Source organism: Schistocerca americana, chromosome X (genome assembly GCF_021461395.2).
Source record: "Schistocerca americana isolate TAMUIC-IGC-003095 chromosome X, iqSchAmer2.1, whole genome shotgun sequence".
In the NCBI taxonomy this organism is placed as follows: Eukaryota; Metazoa; Arthropoda; class Insecta; order Orthoptera; family Acrididae; genus Schistocerca; species Schistocerca americana.
This window is the reverse complement of record NC_060130.1, coordinates 954,887,926-954,909,335: the sequence shown is the minus strand read 5'-3', so window position 1 is coordinate 954,909,335 and position 21,410 is coordinate 954,887,926. Positions and strand designations below refer to the sequence as shown.

At 39.9% G+C, this 21,410-nt stretch overlaps 1 protein-coding gene across 3 annotated transcripts in view; it reads right to left on the bottom strand.

The window, feature by feature from the left end:
• Positions 1-13,815: 13,815 nt before the first annotated feature.
• Positions 13,816-21,410, bottom strand: part of LOC124556467 (tyrosine-protein kinase transmembrane receptor Ror2) — a 50,596-nt gene continuing 43,001 nt past the window's right edge. For all 3 annotated transcript variants that reach the window (XM_047130417.1, XM_047130418.1, XM_047130419.1), the window contains exons 5-8: positions 19,727-19,969; positions 18,340-18,533; positions 15,792-15,947; positions 13,816-15,086 (exon numbers count right to left, since the gene is read on the bottom strand). In XM_047130417.1, coding sequence (XP_046986373.1) covers positions 14,232-15,086; positions 15,792-15,947; positions 18,340-18,533; positions 19,727-19,969 — 1,448 coding nt within the window. In that variant the 3' untranslated portion in view covers positions 13,816-14,231. The remainder of the gene's footprint in view (positions 15,087-15,791; positions 15,948-18,339; positions 18,534-19,726; positions 19,970-21,410) is intronic.

The following is a 21,410-nucleotide window of genomic DNA, read 5'->3' as shown; positions in this document are numbered from 1 at the left end:
AATTATCATGATGAGGTGCCGGTTTGATCCCGATTTTTTTACATATGACTTCATGAGAAAATTTGCTATTTGTGGAATACTGGGGGGGGGGGGGGGGGAAATCAGTAAAACAGTACCTAGCAGTGGTGTACTTACCAAAGGTACTTTGGATAAATTTTTTAACATTCACAGTAAAGTGTTTACGTGTGTCATTTTGAAAAATTGGTAAAATTACCCCAAAACTATAAATAGTGACATACACTGAGGTGCCTGCAGTGCATGTATGGCGGTGGTATTTGCAACCCCATATTTAAGTGTGTCTTCATAATAAGAGTATTTGTGTGTGTCTTCTTGAAAAATCTGTAAAATTAGCCATGAAACAGTACACAGGGTGTATGTTGGAGAAAATACCTTTGGGTATGATACTAAGCGGGGAATTTGTGGGAACGAAGCAAATAACATTGGGTGCCATACTCTGCTGCGAATTTGCGAATATCACCTGAATTTTGTGCTGCTGTTGCTGCTCTTTATAGGAGCACATTGCACCAGTGGGGGTGGGGAGGTGGCATTTTTGGGTCACAAATTATCATCTTTATGATGACAGTTATCACTTTACACTAAAACCATTTGATCATTAACTAAAACCTAGGTAAATTTGAATACAACTGCATCACTCTGCCATCATCTTGCCTATGGACTATGGTAATCATAATGACAGTTACTGACCATTAATTAGAATTATAATGACAGTTATTGCCCATTAATTACATCCTAAACAAAATAGGCCCAAGTGATCTGTTTGCTTACATAGAGTGAAACAATGGACCCTTTGTCACAGAACCTGTCTTGATCCACTATTTGCCTAGAGGTCCAACTGATTGTGTGGAGATGATTGCATACTGTCTGGATTGAAACAGCCCTTCCAGTTGCCTCCAAAAAGTATGCGCACAATTCTGTGGTATTCCCTGCAGGGCACTTACATACCATTAATTTGTACATATTGGTTAAAAGCTGGTGTTGTTAACAGTAGTTCACCATAATCAGGGAGATATTCTATGTTTTGTCTCTCTTTAAGCTGAATGTTTATGTGATGTTATGGTTTATGCCAATTCAGTGGCCAATTTCCCATGATGATAGCATTTCCAGCTATAAAATGACAGGGCATGCACATTCTGAACTTGAAATAACCCTTTGACGCAATGTCGACAGGCTGAACAGTGCACACAAGCTCTATTGGCCCATTCATGATTGAAGATACAGCGCACTGTATGAAATGGTACTGACAGTCTGTGATGTCAGTGGAAAGCTTTGGAGAATATCTGAAAATCTGATCATTTGCATTTTCTTGGTATGCTGATAACAAAAATCAACTTTTTTACCTCAAATTTTGCTCAGAAATACGCTCAGTGCAAAAACGGCGAAAAATGTTTTTCCTCATTTCTTGAAAACAATTCACTTGTCGAGTGACGTAATTCAGCAGGACTAAAGTCCCTACAAGTAGTAACTGGAATAGTGAACTGGGAAGAGGATCTCAAGCTTCTTTGACCTTCACAAATGAAAAGACAGAAACTACTTTGATTTAATTATTTAGCTTTTATCCATCTTCCATACATAACATTGTTCATTCATTTCTGTTCTGGTCAGCATTTATAGAATGCATTAATTCTGATGGCCTTGTTGTTTGCTTTGATCAAGTCCTGTGTTGTGCAAGGTTGTTCTAGTAGAGGGCATATGAGCAAGTGACCTGGATCTTGTGGTGTTTAACTATCGCAGGACACGTTTCCATTAGCTGAAAGGATGTCCCATTTTTTCCATGTTGGTCTTGCAACAGGGATTTCCACACTACAACAAATGAGTGATCTCTGAAAAGGATAAGGTAGATCATTTCCTGAGCCTAGCCATTCCTTTGAAGACATATCCAGTGACACCTTACTCTTCCATCTGGTGACATACTTAGACTTAGGTTTTCCCTCCAGTGGTTGAGTCCTAGCAATGAAGCTGTTTCTAGATTTCAATTGACAGACTACTGCTTAATCATGCAGTGGATGATGGGTATTGTGATCTGTTTTGTCCCCTCCATATCAACTCTTCTGACAGTCTGAGGAGCTATTCCAACAATCGAGAAGAGTTTGTCGACTGGAGTTGGCTTCATACATCCTGACAAGATTCAACCAGCCTCGTTGCCTGCTTGGTGTGAGCAGATGCACTCTACACAGAAGGTGTACTATGCAGCAGACACAAACAAAGCAAGAGCATAGGTTCTCAACGGTGAGGACTAGCATCCCCTGTAGTGTCTGTGATCTTTCTCAAAGTATTCTTCCTTCCACTGACCTTCAGCCTGGTGTTATGGCAATATTTCTTGAAGGACATTGTACAGTTGAGAGTGACACCCAGGTATACAGGTGTTGAATAATGTTGAAGTCATTTACCTAATAATGTGGCGTCCAATTCGCGCCGAGCTCCTCGTATCATAACTGAAACTCACAAACGTGAGTATTGTTGGGATTTGGTCTTAAATATCTGACCTCACTGATTTGTTATATAATACATCCTGATGCGTACTTCTTCCTCCCTCAAAACTTGTCCCATTTCCTCAGTGTTAATCAAGAAAATATTAATAGTGCATTGGGAAACCAATATACCAGTGGAAGAAGTAGTCCCATAAGAAGGCAAGAACTACCTTTTCTTACATAAATAACGAGAGAAGTCACAAGAAAGAATGCTTGCAGAGAAATGGTGCAACTGATGGAAAAAGTTATGCTTAAACCGTGGACAATTTAGTCTTGCTGTTCAGCAGGCAATTATGAAATGATAGGATTTTGGAGAAACAGTACCATCCTGGTCTGTTTTTAACACTGGAATCAAGTTGCACACTTGTTTAGCTACAAAATATTTTATGAACTGACTATAGATTTCTAGCAACACACATTGGGGATCATGGTAAAGGGAGTGAGGGCGGCATTTTTCCACATCTAGCCTTGTTATGAAGTGCGATTGATATGTAAATGTTCCATTTGTCTTAGTCACAAGCAAAACCTAGAAATAGTGACCTTGAGAGAATTATTAATACACTGATTATATTACTGTTCACCCAAGATATTGAACAGTGTTACACTATCCCAAGAACAATTATAACGACACTTAATTTTCTCATAGATGATAAAAGCTGCAGCCTAAAGAGTTTGCTGATGAAGTTCTTCCCAGTGTCATATAAACTTTGGGCCACAGAAAATTACTAGGATTACACTGCGTGGTCACATTCTTGAAGTTCTTCTCAAGTTTGTATTCGAGTACAATTACTAGAAATCTTTTTGACAGTCCTACAAACACACTTTATATTATAGAATGAGATTTTCACTCTGCAGCGGAGTGTGCGCTGATATGAAACTTCCTGGCAGATTAAAACTGTGTGCCCGACCGAGACTCGAACTCGGGACCTTTGCCTTTCGCGGGCAAGTGCTCTACCAACTGAGCTACCGAAGCACGACTCACGTCCGGTACTCACAGCTTTACTTCTGCCAGTACCTCGTCTCCTACCTTCCAAACTTTACAGAAGCTCTCCTGCGAAACATGCAGAACTAGCACTCCTGAAAGAAAGGATATTGCGGAGACATGGCTTAGCCACAGCCTGGGGGATGTTTCTCATTCTGGAAACATCCCCCAGGCTGTGGCTAAGCCATGTCTCCGCAATATCCTTTCTTTCAGGAGTGCTAGTTCTGCATGTTTCGCAGGAGAGCTTCTGTAAAGTTTGGAAGGTAGGAGACGAGGTACTGGCAGAAGTAAAGCTGTGAGTACCGGACGTGAGTCGTGCTTCGGTAGCTCAGTTGGTAGAGCACTTGCCCGCGAAAGGCAAAGGTCCCGAGTTCGAGTCTCGGTCGGGCACACAGTTTTAATCTGCCAGGAAGTTTCACACTTTATATTATGTTTGCTGATCATACTACACTATGTTTCTTACTAACTTGCAAACTAACTTCACTTACCTTCCATTCCTATGTTTTTTCAAGTTTTTACAATTATTTCCTTTACATGTCATGGTGGCAATACCCCTTGTCATGCTTGTATCACCACAGCCCATTCTCATTCTCAGAACTTGTAAGATTCTCAGCATCCCTAATAACTCATCAGATATGAAAGAAAGACAGGAACAGGTGCGTTTGTGTATGGCGACAACAAACCTGGAGAGGGTAAAGACAGTAGATTTTTTAAAATTTTTTATTCATACTTCATAATTATTTGCTACAAGTATGGATGCTAGGCTGACTGTCCAGTCTCTCACGCCGTCAGTGTGAGACACTGATCCATTAATGTTCTCACAGTAAGGAACACTGAACAAGGGACCCTTCCGTGGACTCTGTTAATCCTCCTTGGTCAGTGGGTAGAATAAGAGGGTCATACGGTGCCTCGGACATGAGTTCACAGTAGACTTGCTTGCTGGCGCCTGAACAGCAAACATGTTCCTCTCCCACTCTCCCGAGCCATATGCTACATTTTGATCTCAGCGACCACTTCACTAGGCACCCCTTTTCCTGAAATAAACCCTTCGGGGTTCTTTTGTATTACTCATATGACTACCCTGAACTGGATGCCCACATCCTGACCACTCACTCATGCCTCCACATACAGTTAGATCGACTATGTCCAACTGATCCCATTTCATTGAAATTGATCCAGTAGTCAGCCATATCTGGCAGAGATGGTCATCTGCGTAAACGCTTACCAATGCCTTTATCTGCCTTGAGATTAGTTGGCCATCTTTGGGTGACCATTCAGAGGATGATCAGCCAAATACTTTCACTGATAGTTATATGAAAAACAGCTATAAAGTGTGTTTCCGTAGATTAACAACCTCTCTCTCATAATAAATTGCAATAAAAACAGAGTGATAGTAGAGTTTGTTTATTGTACAAAAACCAGAGAAAACAGCAACAGCTCTCTGATAGCCAACATTTTCTTATACTTTTTTCATAATTCTAAAGAACATCAATCCCACTATGAGCACACATGCACACTGGATATAAGTCCTTCACCAGCTGACAGTGAGGCCACGCACTAGTATGACCCTTGGCAAGATCAGTCCTGACGATTCTACTTGAGCTGTCACCAACCAAGCAGGCCTGTGACTCAAATAACCAACATTTGATACAAAGATTGGATGTTAATCCAAAGATTAAATAAAGGTAATATAGTAAGATGATCACAGTTTTGGTTGATCACAGTGAGAATACCACAGGTATATTCTGCTACCTCTAATGAAAGGCACTGAATCAAAAGCATTGCACATTATGAAAGACATGCCTTTGAATTTCTAACACGAGTGAACATAACATTGAAAAAGAATACAAGTAGTTGTAAAATAACAAACCAGTTACTGGCTACTGCAATGAAATTAGTGTTTGAGGCTCATACGGAAATGTATATGCACTACCAATGAATTCAAAGGAAGAAAGAATAATGATAACATTGTATAATTTATCCTCTGTCACACACCATAAGTGACTTGCATACTACACATGTAAGTGTGGAACACATCCAACAATACCAGTGAATAAGGAAATAAAACTACTAAATAAGCTGTGTTTCCCTTAAAAATGCAGAGGGTTAAAACATTGCCACTGTACCAGCCCTAAGTGAGATATTTCTTTTATTAATAAAAAGGAAAGTCAAGGACTACCTTATCCAGAACTGTTGTAGATATGATGTAGGAAAGGATGTAACCAGGCTTGCTTAACAAAGAACAGGAGAAGTTGCACTAAATAAGAAACAAACTGTCCTAAATGACATTGTTCAAACTAAACACAAGCATATACCACCAACACTTGCACTGCTGTGCAGTTATTTTCAGTGCAGTACAGATAAAAAGACAAGTGGGAATAAAAAATTAAACAAAACACAATTATTAAGTAATGATACACAGAGACCTTATGCCAGAATAATCAGAAGATATCCATTAACAACCTCTGCAATTCTGTTGAAGGAGTTTGGATTCACTCTGTATATATTATGCCTGTATAATGCTTACACGAAGAAATATGGAAAGTGAAGCATTCACAAGTGATAACAATCCACTGCAAAATATACTGACTGAAATGAAAAGAAAGGGAGGGAGGGGACACATCATGAACACCTTGACTGAATGCTACCAAATGACTACTTCAATATTTCCATGCCTGTGGGATGTGTTGATTAAAACTGTAATGTTTCAGGTGGAGATGGCAACACAACAGGCACAGAGAATGTGCACTTGCATCATATCACCATCTTCCAGACACTGGGAAGGGTCAAATCGTTAGCATACATGTAGATGTAGATGTAGATGTAGATAGAAGCACCATACAAATAGATTGCGCAGACGATTGGTTATAGTGCAATGACTGCAGAACAACTGGTGATAGATGCACTCTGGGTAACAGTGAGCCAAGAAGAGTAGGCATAGGACCTTCCAGGACCACACCATGAGAAGATTGTAGCTTTGTTTGACTAGGTCTGATGAATAGAAAACAACTGAAATCCAGACAGAGTATCACCACAAACTTTTTGGAACTGGTTACTGGAAACTGGATTGAGATCTTAAGTAGCCACCAGTTGTTTACTGCTGACCTGCATGGGATGGAACCACTGTCAACTGAGACAGAGAGTGACAGTCTATGATGTTCAGCTATGAGTATTCCTCCTGTTTGTTGGCATCAGTTCGATGATAAAATGTCCACACATGACGTGTTGAAAAGTCTCAGGAAGCAGCAATTCTTGAGACATATATCTTTTCAACTCCTGAAATCATGGTGGGGGGAGCCACTGGATATGACAACATAAATGATTTGGTAATTGTTGAAAGGAGGGTGATTGCTTGGCAGGATGGGGCAAGAATGGTAAGACCCCCCACCCCTTTTCCCCTTTCATGACAAGTGTATAAATGGCATATAGCAGTAGGCTAATACAAGACCCTCATACTGCAATTCATATCACAAACATTTCGAGGAATGTACAGAGGCTCGACTGGCCCGGCCAGTCGCTTGCTTTGTCACCCATAGATCATGTCTGGGATGTGATAGTAAGATATCAAGAATTCGTCAAGATGATATTCGGAGGCCATTTGCTTCCATACCACAATGGATACAGAGGTGTATTTAGGTCCAAGGGCCTCACAATTCATACTGAGGTTGATGAGCGCTATCAGTTCCAAATGTAATGAAAGTTAAATCATCTAACACTCACTTGTGATAAACATGTCCAAAAATTTGAAGCGGATGAAGCAGACAAACATGTTAAATGTCCCCTACGAAGTTTGATAAATATAGTGGGTATCAGACGGTACTTCAAGTAAGAGATGAAAGACGACAACTTAAAAGCAGTGAGTACCTTGAAGGAATGCTTCAATATAATAAAACTGGATGTGAGTAGAAAAAGTGCAAAGAATAGACAATGCAATCTTAAAAAGTGAGGTTAGCAACCCACAAAGAGAGGGAGAGGACTACAGCGTTGTGGGACAAGTGGCATGATCTGTTGATTCAATACGAGAAACTGAGAGTAGCGACCATCAAATCCTGACTCCTAGCTGGAAAACCTACACCTACGACAACTGGCCTCTTGACCACAACACAGTATCACAAGCAAAAATTATAGAAAAATTCACGCAAAACATAGGCATCATGATGAGGGATTTCACCGTGTAAAGATAAAGGACGAAATTGAAAATACGAAAAACGTCAAAACTACGACAAAGACGCAACACCATGGAGAGGGAAAGAGAAAGTGTGTTTCACATGAATGAAGATGAAGCACCTACAACAAGAGATATGACACACGATCAAGAAACAGAAACAAATGTAAACGAAAAACACTGAACTACAATTACCCGTAGAATATGGAGGATACCAGCTAAGCAGCATGAGACCTTGACTGGTGCTGGACCAAATGACGCGGCTGAAACCCGAGATAACACCAGATTCAATAAAACAGTTTTCCAATAAGAAGAGAATGAAATAAGATGTGAAATGTGAACAACTGGCAAACAACAACAATAACATGTCTTTTAAAGTAGAAATCCCCTTTCAAACCTTAGAACTGGTGAATAAAGGTGAATTCTAGCCAGCAGGGATCACTATCAGTTGCTTTTGCTTTTCTCCACCCCCCGCCCCCCACACTTCCCTGCCAAAGAAAACAGAGGGTATCCCTTCAACATACTGCCCAAAAAAATGTAAAAAAAAGTGGAAGTAGTAGGACCCTTAAAAAACCTCCTCTGGAATACAGAAGGCCTAAAAAGTACAATGGACATGGCTCCCTGAGACTTTATACTGGGATATGACATAGCAATCCTAACACAAACATTTCTAACCAAATACTGGCAACGACCGTAATTTTATTGCACTCATCTTCAAGGAAAACAAGGCAACAGAGGAAGACCCATAGGAGAAATAACTGTCCTCATGAAGCCGGAATTAACACCAATAAAACAACAGCCATCGATATAATAGATGAAATAGTCCAACTGATCGCTCTGGGTAAACACGATAAACTATTAATTATTAAACTGCAGAATGGTTATACAAAACTCCAAAGCAAAAAACAGTAGTGGAGAATTTGTAGGAAGAAGTCTTTATCCTATTAAACAATTCCAAAATGTATCTCCCACAACGGTAAAAGCACAATACACAAGGCATCCATAAGAGGAACAATCAGTGATAATGGAGCACCTCTCAGGACAGCAAATCACACACCACTTCGGAAACATATCCAACGAGAATAGGAAAACAAAACACAAGAAATGGAGTAAAAAGCACCTTTGAGAACAACAGACATTGGGAAAATGGAAGCAAAATCAGATAATATAAAAGAAATTAAAATGCTAATAGACAACACGCAATTAGAGGAAACAACATAAGTGTTAGGAAAATTTCTAAGACAAACCAGCAGTCCCAGGAACAAAAGAAGAGCAAAAAAATTACAGGCTAAAAAAAGATGTACTAGAACGCGTACACCAACTGAAACGGTGCACAGAGAACTTTACATTCCTCTGGACTTCTGCCAAAAAACTATATATCTATAGGAAAACTATAAAAGTAAAGAAGAGAAGTGAACATTCTGGGAAGCCACAAGAGTCCCATATTATTCTGGCGTAACCACAAGTGCCGGAACGAAGAGGAAGAATGCAAGACCAGAGAAGGTGGTGATGCGATGTCAGCCGATAGCCTGCTGACAAGGATCACACGATGACAGGAGCGACCTCTGCAAGAAGTGAATATAAGCACTGCTCCTGCCAGCCTCGGCCAGACGTTGGTGGAGTATTAGCACGGCCTAGCCGAGAGTGCTACAATATCAGTTATTAGTGACCCATGTCCATGGCTTGTTTGGACTTTGTGTATAGCGGAAAACATTACTATTTGCACCTCGCCCATCGCTTGTGACACTTGTTCTAAATACAAAGTTAAGTATTGCCAATCAGCTTTATTGAAATAAAGCTATTAACGTTATTTGCTTCCATTGTTGTATAGCATTCCGAGAATGCAGCATCCTTTAGGCAACCTATGCGCGACTAGTGGGCAAGACCCCACATTTGGCAATGAGGACTCAACACATATATGCCCTAGAAAAGATACAAAAAACACTACATCAATATGAAAAAGTGGGAGGCACTATCTGACAACATAATGTACAAGGAAGGACTAAATGGCAAACAGGAGACATTGCCACATACAACTACGGAATGAGTACTGTCGGCCACAGAAAAAGTCAACGATGCCATTAACAGCACCAAGAACAAAAAAGTTGCAGGCCCTGACAGACTGTATAGTGAATATTTAAAAGACACAGCCCAAATTCTAATGTCAATGTGGACGAAACTCTAGAATGAGTGCATAAAAGCAGCCTCCATTTCAGAACAGTGGTGACAATTAATAAAATGCTACATAAAAGGAAATGAGACCTCAAGAACCCTAACAAATACAGACGCATAACATTAGAATATTTACCTTTCAAAATATTTACAAAGATAACAATATAGTGAAAAGGTTAGTTGCTACTCACCTTATAGCAGAGATGCTGAGTCGCAGAAAGGCACAACAAAAAGACTGTCATAAAGTTAGCTTTCGGCCAACAAGGCCTCTGTCAAAAGTAGACAACATACACACACGCGCGCACACACACACACACACACACACACACACACACACACACACACACATACACACACGATCATAGTATCTGGCAGTTCCTGCTAAAGAGCTCCTGTTAAATAGCGTATGGGAGTACCTTGACGAGAATGGCTCTGAGCACTTTGGGACTGAACATCAGAGGTCATCAGTCCCCTAGAACTTACAACTACTTAAACCTAACTAACCTAAGGACATCACACACATCTATGTCCGAGGCAGGATTCGAACCTGCGACCGTAGCAGTCACGCGGTTCCGGACTGAAGCGCCTAGAACCGCTCGGCCGCCATGGCCGGCTACCTTCAAGAGAGAGAAAAGTTTTATGTAGTATTTAAAGAAAACTAGTGACAAAAAAAAACTAGAGGGAACTCTAAGTGAGAACAACATAGGGACACAAATCATAAGCTCAATACTGTGATGGAAAGAAAGAAGAACCAAACATGGGCAAAGGAAAACTTCAAGACGACACACATGATCGCAAGAATGGCAATTCATGGTTTCCACCACCTGATCCGCAGTGACGTCATATCATGAACCAACACAATGTGCGAGTGTAAACTGAGTCATCGAATGTGCAAACGTTACCATATAGAACTCTATACCAAAAGGACATAATAAATAACTAACTATGCAAACCACAATATGTAAAATTTATAATTTCGTGTATTACTTCAATAGTTCTTTGAACTTGTATGGCTATTTGTCTGCAATAGACATATTATTATAAATATTGTACTGGTGCTTCACAGTGCAACATTTTGTATTTCCATCAGTGAATCTGCAAATGACAACCACACTGTTTCAGAGGTGAATGTGGCTGCCACTCCCCTCATGGGCAGACTGTATCTGTCGTATTTTGTGGCTTACCTCGAACCCTTTTAGGGGAAACATTGGCACAACGCAATTAAGAGGACCTAGCACAGTGTTTTATCTGGGTCAGTCCATAAGTAAGTGGCACTGCCTCATTCTAGAACAGTGTTGCTCACATGGCAATACTAAGTGATAGGAGCTTGCAATGAAGATGATGATCAACCTATGATGACTCTTGTAGTGATGTGAACACAGTGTGTTCTAACAACTTGGTCATTTCTGCAACCAACTAGGTACCTTACAATCTCACCTCACTTCTTGAAATGAGATTATCTGTAGAGTTCTTGGACTGGCTACGAAAGCTTCAAAATGTAATTTCAGTTTGAGTTTGGGGAAGATATAAAAGTACACAAATGTCTTCGTAATCCCGATTCCTTATATTTATCATTATCAAATTAATTTTGTGGACCGATACTTGCGCATTCTATGTCTCTTATTATGACTTTTAGCAGCTAATGTGCCCAAGAGACCAAAAAAATATTTTCTTGTTGTTGACTTGCCTTTTAATGCTAATCAACAAACAAAATGAAACTTCCTGGCAGATTAAAACTGTGTGCCGTACCGAGCCTCGAACTCGTGACCCATGCCTTCGAGTCTCGGTACGGCACACAGTTTTAATCTGCCAGGAAGTTTCATATCAGTGCACACTCCACTGCAGAGTGAAAATCTCATTCAACAAACAAAATCCTTGAACATCTTAAAATAGAAGGTCACAATATTTCTTGATGACAGATCCGATCTTGATTCTTTTTTTGGTGCTGAGTATCCAGTTCTGTCCATAGCTTTCACAGCTTTAGATTTTTGTATGCAGACATTGCTCATCAATTTTCAACAGAATGTCTCTTTGATCCAAGTTGAAGAATAAACGTATCTGCCTAGTGCAATGCTCTCTAATATGCAAGTCCTAATGCAAAGTTTGTCCCAAATATTTCTAGGAAGTTTTTAGCAATGGAATGTTGACCCACTGATTTTCCTGTACCACATTGCTGTGCACTTTCATAAGAATATCTGGTGGTATTGCAATTGCATTGGTAAATGTCCTTCATCTATTCAGCAAGAACACCTTTCTTGCCCATTTAAAAATGTCACATAAGAACATTAGTTCATTCGCTCCAGCTTTGAAACATGCCTCTGGCAAAATGGATTTCAGTTGTATGCACTACTGTAATTTACTGTATAACTGATGGCAGTGGCTCATGATCTCCGAGAGCATTATGTCATGAGTTGCTTTGCCGTGACTGTCTCCAACAGGCATATGGCATCAGCGTGGAATATAGACTGGACTTAAACTCACTCACTCTCCCCTTCTCTCTCTCTCTCTCTCTCTCTCTCTCTCTCTCTCTCTCTCTCCCCCCTCCCCTCTAGTTGACAGTCATGGCAGAACAGATCACATCAAATAGTTCTAACTGAAGTCTTACCTGAAAAGAAGCTAACCATTAAAGTGCTTTCCTCTCTTCCACTTATGTTCAGCTAATCAATTACCAGGTGTAGTCTGTATCAATTTGCCAGCTTGTGCTTTCAGTTCCACCAAACCAGTCGTTTGTAACATATCACAACACAGACAACTTACACTGCCCATTCCAACACTGTTACTCATAGATTCCCCTATATGTGTCTTTCAGCATCATTCAAAACAAATTTCAAGTATTTACTTGACTTAATTTGTCAAGCATTGTCGCCAACATCTCATTTTGTCAATATCTGTGGCCTAATCAGTTTTTTTCTAAACTAAAAGGCATTTATCACTCAGAAACATGCATGTGTGTGTCACTAGAAGATCCTTATCGTGACAGTAAACCTAACGGACAGCACACAGTCTCTCAGATACACATTCTACAGTTTCCGGCTTTGCAGCTCAGCCTGCATCCACATATTGTCAGTACTACACAATATTAAGCAAGATTCAGTGCTCTATATGATGCTGTTACTGGAGGGGCACCATACCTCAGGTACCTTTACTTGCAGCTTTACAATGCCTGGTTATTTGTGGTAAAAATATTATAGGCTATAACACAGCTCTGAAACAATCATAAATTTGCTGACAATGCTTGAAAATCTGAGTTATGATGTCACCATTATAAACATTAAATTGTTGATCAAACAGCAACCCAGACTGTGTACAATAGGGGAGGACAGAACAAAGACTAACTAACATACATGCACAATACAGAAACCACCTACATAAATACATACATCTGACACTACGTGACCGAAATCCCATAAGTTATTTTCTTTCACACAATACCAACAGGAAGTTCCCTATAGAGAAGCATTTGCTGAGGCTTGCAGCTTTACAATGCTTGGTTATTTGTGGTGAAAATATTATAGGCTGTAACACAGCTCTGAAACAATCAAATTTGCTGACAATGCATGAAAATCTTATCTGTAAAAGTATCATCTGCACTACTGGTTTGCAAAACAATCTGGCTTCCATCAGACACAATTATGGGAAATAAAATATATGCATAGGGAGTTGAAACCAATTTCACAGCTAAGCTGATTAGAATAATCATTGTTTTACCATTACATTACCTCAAACACTAGGTATGTGTTTTTTAATTACTAAAACAGTGTCGACTGTAAATCCTGCATTCTGTGAGGATATGTAAGTTACGCAGTTGATGTGATAAAACTGGCAACTATTGCTTTTTCCTTCACAACACTCTTCTGATTACTAAGTGCAATCAGCAGAAGGAAAGCAACAAGAGAAGAGAGCTATTACATGTTACTCAAGTTTAAGAGTGTCTCTAAACCAAATGTATTTAAAACTTGCACTACATGACATACAAAAATATTAAATTAAAAATGTACACAATTCTATTAAGAATAAAAAATTTATAAATCAATACATTTCTGCAACTTTTAGTACCTTACAATCACATTTGCCCTCTTAAGTATGTACACAAACATTTTACAAATGCATGATTGTGGAATAAATACAGTGTATAAAAAAGCCATTCAAAACTTCACCATGCAGATACATGACACAAATTGTTACAAACACCACCACATATAAACAAGTGCTTACCTTTTTAAGTTAATGGTAAACAGGTCAGAGTGACTAGAGGACATACAACTGATATGAGCACATTTAAATAAAACTATGCAAAATTCAACATATCTGCCAAATACTTAACACACATTCAGCAGACTGTCTCACTACAAGAGCAGAGGCCACAGAAGAAGTCCAAACACTGAAAGACTGAAAAATGCCTCCTTGCATTCTGAAGGAACCATCAGACATGGACTCTCTGTGGAAACGAACTTGTCCGACAATTCTGTGCCCTTTCCACTTCGTCTTGAATAGTTTCCAAAGTTTGATAGATCGTCCGGAAACCAGGTCTCGCTGGTGGTTTGCGATTCCAGCAGAGTTTCATAAGTTCATACACGGACTTTGGTGTGTTGTCTGGACACTGTAACACATTACCTTCTTTAATGTACTTCACTACCTCTTCATGTGTCATTCCGTAGTATGGTTGAAGGGCAAATGAAAATATCTCCCACAGACAAACTCCAAATGCCCAAACATCTGACTCAACTGTGTATTTATTGTAAAGGATACTTTCAAGTGGCATCCACCGTACAGGAATAGCATCGTGTTCATCACCTTTATAGTAGTCTTGTAAGTAAATTTTTTGAGACAATCCAAAGTCTGCAATTTTCACCACCATGCTGTCATCTATAAGACAGTTACGTGTGGCGAGATCTCGGTGCACAAATTTTCGATCTGAAAGGTAAACCATTCCAGCTGCCACTTGTCGAGCAATATTGACTAAGTCAACGTGAGTCAGTTGCACATCTCTAAACATATCCCCATCACCTTCAGAACTTCTGACAATGTAATTACTAGGAGAACATGAACGCAAAAACTCATTCAAGTCTCCACGACCCATGTACTCAAATAAAAGACACATAGGACGTCCGATGGCACACACTCCGAGGAGCTTAACTATGTTTGGATGGTCAAATTCTGCCAACAAGCACGCCTCACGCTCAAAGTCTACTTGTAAATCTTCAGATGCCTCATCTTTGAGCATCTTCACTGCAACTAATGTGAATTCTTCTCCTTTCACCAACCCTGGAGCTTTGGCCTGAAACATCATATGAGAGAAGCATTGTTACTACCTCCACAAGAAACAGTGTAAATCTGCTAGAATAATTTCCTGCTGCATGACTAATATTTTTTACTCTTACTATCATACAGCAGAATGATCTTAACAGGGGTAATCATGTGCTGATAGCTATACAAAAATCTAAAGAAAGTATTACTTTATAATATCTGTGATGCACGAAGGGATGGCCACAGATGGAGTCCACATATTTATGCAACGTAAATTCATTTAAAAAAACTAACATAGCCACAACTTTTGTATTACACATACATATTAAGATAACTACGATAATGTCATTGAGAGATTAACTATAACATCTGTGGACATTTTCTGTTGGCCATTTGGAGTGACTACACAGGAAACAAGAGATGGTAGCCTCACCTTGCTAACAGAGAACTACCAACAGAAGAAATGAAACATGTTTTGCATCTATTATCAGGTGCTGACAACATGTATATGCATATCTTCAAGAGCTTAGCATCTCAGATCTTCATTTATTCTGATGTAATGCAATGCAAATAAAATAATGTGCTCCAGAAGCTACAGAAAACTCACAAATTACAAGGAGTCAAGAACTACATGAAATGGGTGCACACAGTAGAATAAGTTCTGTCAAGTTCCAATTGTTTCTTCAGCTACGAGGATTAGACTGTAATAGTGAATGTCTCAGAAAAATATGATTACCTGAAAAACTCTTCCAAATGCTCCCTGGCCTAAATCTCTTATGTAAATTATATCGTTTCTCGAGAATTCCAGTTTCTCCAGTTTTGGGTTGAGTTGTGCTCCTGTTCTATGATATGCCATGTTGCTAGGTAACTTGTCCAGATCTATGTTCACTTCCTGCAACACAACACCAATTTTAGGAAAGTTTGATTTGATCACATCTCACAAAGGAATCTCTACACAGTCACCATCCAGAGTCAAACATTTATTGCATCCCTTAACAAGTTGATAAAACAGAAGTCTGCTGCCTTAGATTGTAACCAGACTATCACATCAACTTAATGTTCTTCGGCGGAGACAAAGTGTTGGAAGCCCAGCCACTTTTTCATGCAAAAATAACTTAGAACCATGTCTAGGCTGTATGGCAGATGTTCAAAAATGTTGTGTTTGACTTGATGCAACAATTTTCATGTTAGCTGAGAAAAGTGTGGCCGTACATCATCCTCATCATTCGTCCTTCCACTCTTAAATAAACTACACCCGTAACATACAACGCATTAAAGCCTCAGATTTTGCGCAACTGCTATGAAATTTTCTGCCACTGAAAACCAAATTACAGAACTGATTTAACATTTCGGAGATTTTGCATTGTAGCTCTAATTTTGAATGGTTACCGTAGGCAAATGAGAAGCACATGTGGCTTTCTCACCATAACAGCTCTACAACACACTGCATAAGTCAGCATAGTGACTGTTTTGCCCGCCGCCCCCCCCCCCCCCCCAATCCATACTTCCCATGCTACACAAAATGGATGTTACTTTGTGAATAGCACTCATAACAAATACATTGATAAGTATACACCCACTGCTGAAAAATATTTCATAATATGTTCAACATACTTCCATACACCATGCAGTCTGTACTTCCTGACTGCATCTTCCACTAAAAAAGCTAGTTTAAAATTTTTGAAATTCTGTTTTAGGTAATAATCATAATAATAAATAATAAGTGTAGAAGGTATTGTAAAAGACATGATGATTATAAGCACTGGCACAGAATATACACTGCCAGAAAAATAAAATCACTCAAGATTTATTGTTGCAACAGTACAAAAGTACATGAAACAATTACATTTACAGATCAATAGCACAAGCAGTTATGAGGTATCAGACATCAACCCATGCTGAAACACCCGTATTAGTGGATGGTGAAGCCTCCATGGGCAGCAATGCAGGTGTTGACATATAGGCACCCAGTCAATCGTACAGGTGGCAAATACTGTCCTGATATACATTATGCCATGCCTGCTTGACCTGTTCATGTAGTTCTATAAGGGTTGTGGGTTGACGAGTCACTTCTCATCACATCCTATCTTGCATGTGCTTGATTGAAGACAAATCTGGAGATTGTGCTGGCCAGGGATCTTGCTGCACATCTTGCAGAGCATGTTGAGTTTCACAGGCAGTGTGAAGAGCATTATTCTGTTGGAATGACACACACCTTCCTGTTACAAGAACGGCAAAAGAATAGGTCAAACAACACTCTGAACCTACCAAACACTGGTTATTGCCCCTCCAGGAACACCAAAGGCAAACAAGAGTTGTAGCATATAACACAAGTCCTGGGGCTGGAACCAGTGTGTCTTGTGACGAACATATTCTAGGAGATGCACTCACCAGTCTATGTTGTAAACACGAACGACCAACACTCACGTGCAGGTACAATCTGCTTTCATCACTGAAGACCACGGCGTGCCATTCCATCTTCCAAGTGATTCTCTGACAGCACCAGTCAAGCCGTCGGGTACAATCTGCTTTCATCACTGAAGACCACGGCGTGCCATTCCATCTTCCAAGTGATTCTCTGACAGCACCAGTCAAGCCGTACATGTCGATGCTGTGGTGTGAGTGGAAGATGGGCTAGAAGTGTGTGTGCGCCTGTAATTCCATTGCTAATAAAGGTTAGCAACAGTTCGTGTTGACACATCTGGACTAACAAGCCCTCTTACTTGTGCTGTGGTACCTGTACAATCTGCCACTGCTGCCCATACATTATGACAACCATGGCAAGTGGTTGTACTGCATGAATGTCCAGAACCTTGTCTACAGATGTGAGAATGATTATGCGACCACTGATACCAGCATCGTTGCACAACTGACGCAACATGTCCAACACGTGTGGCACTTCTCTGAAAGTACCATCCTGCCACTTGAAAGGTGACAAGCTGACCCCTTTCAAACTTGTTAAGTTGGCCATAAGACACATGAGTGCGTCTCTATAGTGTGGTTGCCTGCTTGTTCCACATGTTTGCACCACACTGAGCCTTCTGGCTGTGAGCATTCCCTATTAAAGAATCGACACAGACTGTGCTCTGGTAACTATGCCACTGAGCTACCTGTTGGCAGACAATGTTGAAACCATTATCGGTAAACCTACTATCCCCCAGGTGGCATATGTCGTCATCGGATCAAAATCGACATAGTCTTTTCAGGTGCACTATTTTTTTTTTCTGGCAGTGTATAAAGAAATGACATCAAAAGAAATTTAATTATGTAAAGACATATCTCACATCTCGAGTTGCTGTAGGATTGTAACCAACACGGTGCTTGTAAAGGCGATGACAGAGCAGAAAAAGTAGCAGAATAATAATCAGTCCAACTAAACCCACTGCCGACAACAAAAGAATGAAGACAGGTGTGAAGAATTCTTCCATTACCACAATGGCAGGTTCGTCGTCGATCTCTTCTCTTACTGTGTCATTATCTGAAATCAGCAAACACCACATGGCATTAATAAATTTCATTTATTTGCAATATTCATCTTGTTTTGTAGAAAACTGCTAATGCTGTACAGAACAACTAGAGGAGGAACTGGGTGACAATGACAGAATAATTTGGGCGCACAATAATATACTGAGAGTACATATTATCATAGAAATCAGGATTTATAGTAAAAAAAATGCTCAAAATAAGCAACAGATTATCTTACAAGAATCTACTTACAAAATTACAGTTTGATTGAGGAATGAAGTTTTTAGACACATACACACAACTCCAATACTGACCACGGAAAAACTTAACGGGAAAAGCAGGATGAAATTTAATGCCACAGCATCCTCAAAGTCATTAAGGGCTAAGCATTAGCTCAGCTGGACACAGTTTTAGGAGGAATTGGCCATCACCTCCTTGAGGGATCAATTTCAGCATTTCCCAGAATTTATGTAAAGAATTCACAGAATACTTACTATAGGGCTATTGGGTAGCCAGGCTGGGAATCATGCTCTGTTTCTCCCACAAAATAGTTGATTGCCATAATCTGTAACTCTCTCTTACTTATAAGTGATGATATAGATTACATTTATCACAGTTCATACAGAGGCATAAATTCAGTCACTCCACATTTCTGGAAGGAACAGAAAGTAAAGTTGTCCTCAGTCTGAACATTGGTTTAAACACCAAAATGCTCTATTTATCGTAATCCTGCTGGCGATAGTATTTCCTTGGCTCCCTTCAACCTGTGAACTGACATATCCAGCCTGTTATAGGCGAATTTAAAGTGTAATGTGGAATCTAAATCATAGTAACAAGAAATTATAACTGAAGTTCAATGAACCTCATAAGTATGGTGTTATGAATCATTCCTTTATTTGTACTTAACCAGTGAAAACCTCAACAAGAACAGTTGCGTCAAGATATAAAATCGGAAATCCACTGTTTTACAACCGTGTCATGTTAAGTTCCTAATAATGTGCTGGCAGTGAGCACTTTTGACTCAAACCTCTAACATTTAGTGGCTCACTGTATAGCATATAAACTTTTCTCCCTTTTCCTTTTCCACATAAATGGTAAGTTCACAATACGTTATCTGCTAATGGTTACTGCCCTTTCACATGTACCAACATTTGGATGAAGTTTTTGAGTTTACAACTAAAATGTACATTTCAGAAAGAAACTAACCACAGACAGGTATTTCACAACGCTGCCAGCGGACCGTCTGGTTCATTGTGTAACACCACGGTGACGGTTCCTCTCCACCAGCATTGCGGCAGTAATTTTCTGCATTCTGAACCTCTGGAAAAACATCAGGAGGCCTGTTATGTGTGTGTGGTACTTGAGAGTCCCACCTTTGACAAGCTAGGCCATCCTTTGTAACATTCACAGTTCCCTGATAGAAACGTCCTCTTCCACGTATACAGTCATCTGTAACAAGATTTGCACTCAGCATAGGTACAGTATAAGCATCATAATTATATTTGTGCAACACATAAGACTGTTTACATGTTAAACTAACTTTCAGGACTTTTTACATGAACTAAATATCCAGTACTGTGAAAATACTTATTTACAACAATGAAGTCAAAGAAGAATGAACATGAACTTGTTTCTGTTTACTGATAGCTAGTCTGGTATTGTCAGACATGCATATTTGCCCTTTAAATGTGTCTGATGGCAAACTGTAAAGTGGTCATTATAAATATAGTCATCCACACTAGTTTGTAATTTGTACGTGAAATGATAAGACACATCATGTGCATTCTTACTTTCAGATTAGGTTGTGGTGAAAAAGGCAATAGGGACTACATGAGCAGTTTAGTTGTTGCATCCTATTAACAAGCCTGTTAATCAGCTGTGAGGAACAGAGGGAGACCTATTAAATGTGACCTCTTGCTTTTGAAAGAACTACTTCATAAAAAACCTTCAAGAATATCATTCTCAAAACACATAACTTGATGTGTATATCATCATCTAAAATAAATGACAGCTCTGCTGTAATCTATACAAGACAACCTAAAACTAATAACTGTGTCTACAGAGCTTGTGTGCATGTGAAAAATTCTCTGTTAATCGGATGTACCATATTTGTGTTGTAGGAAAGTTCTTTTAGAGTAATTACTCCACACCCCCCCCCCCCCCCACACCCACACACACATGCATGCACGAGCACCTATGCCCCCAACAGAATACTGTCTGGATTAACAGTGCCATTGCTGTATTTTGGCGGGTGGACTGTTAGTGGCAGGGTTAAGTGTTGCGTGGGGTGGGTAGAGTGAGAGGGAGGTGGGAGAAGGATATGGTTCAGTTGTTACAGTCCACGGTGATACTGGATGATGAGGGGACACTCCTTACTCCTTTGTAGCTTATTCTTGGGGGTGGTGGAAGGATTTGGGGTGTGTAAGGATATGGCATGGGAAATCTGTCTGTGGACTAGGTTTCGGGGGATACTCTCTCTATGTGAAAGGCATCCACGTGTGACTGGGCTGTGGGGCAGAAATTTTTTGGTGTGGAAGGTATGGCAACTGTTGAGATGCAAGTACTGTTGGTGTTAATAGATTTAATGTGGGCAGAGGTTCGGATGGCGCCCTGGGTAGAAGAGGACCAGGTGAAGCGAATGGAAGAGAAAGTGTTGAGGTTGTGAAGGAATGTGGATAGGGTGTCTTGGCTCTGAGTCAAGATCATGAAGATATAATCAATGAACCTGAACCAGACTAAGGGCCTGGGAGTGTTTCCTCTAGATGGTCCATAAACAGGTTGGCACTGAAGGGTGCCATGCAGGTGCCCATGGCTGTGCTGTGGCTTTGTACACCTTCTCTTCACAGGAAAAGTAGTTGTGAGTCAGGATATAGTTAGTAAAGTGTATAAG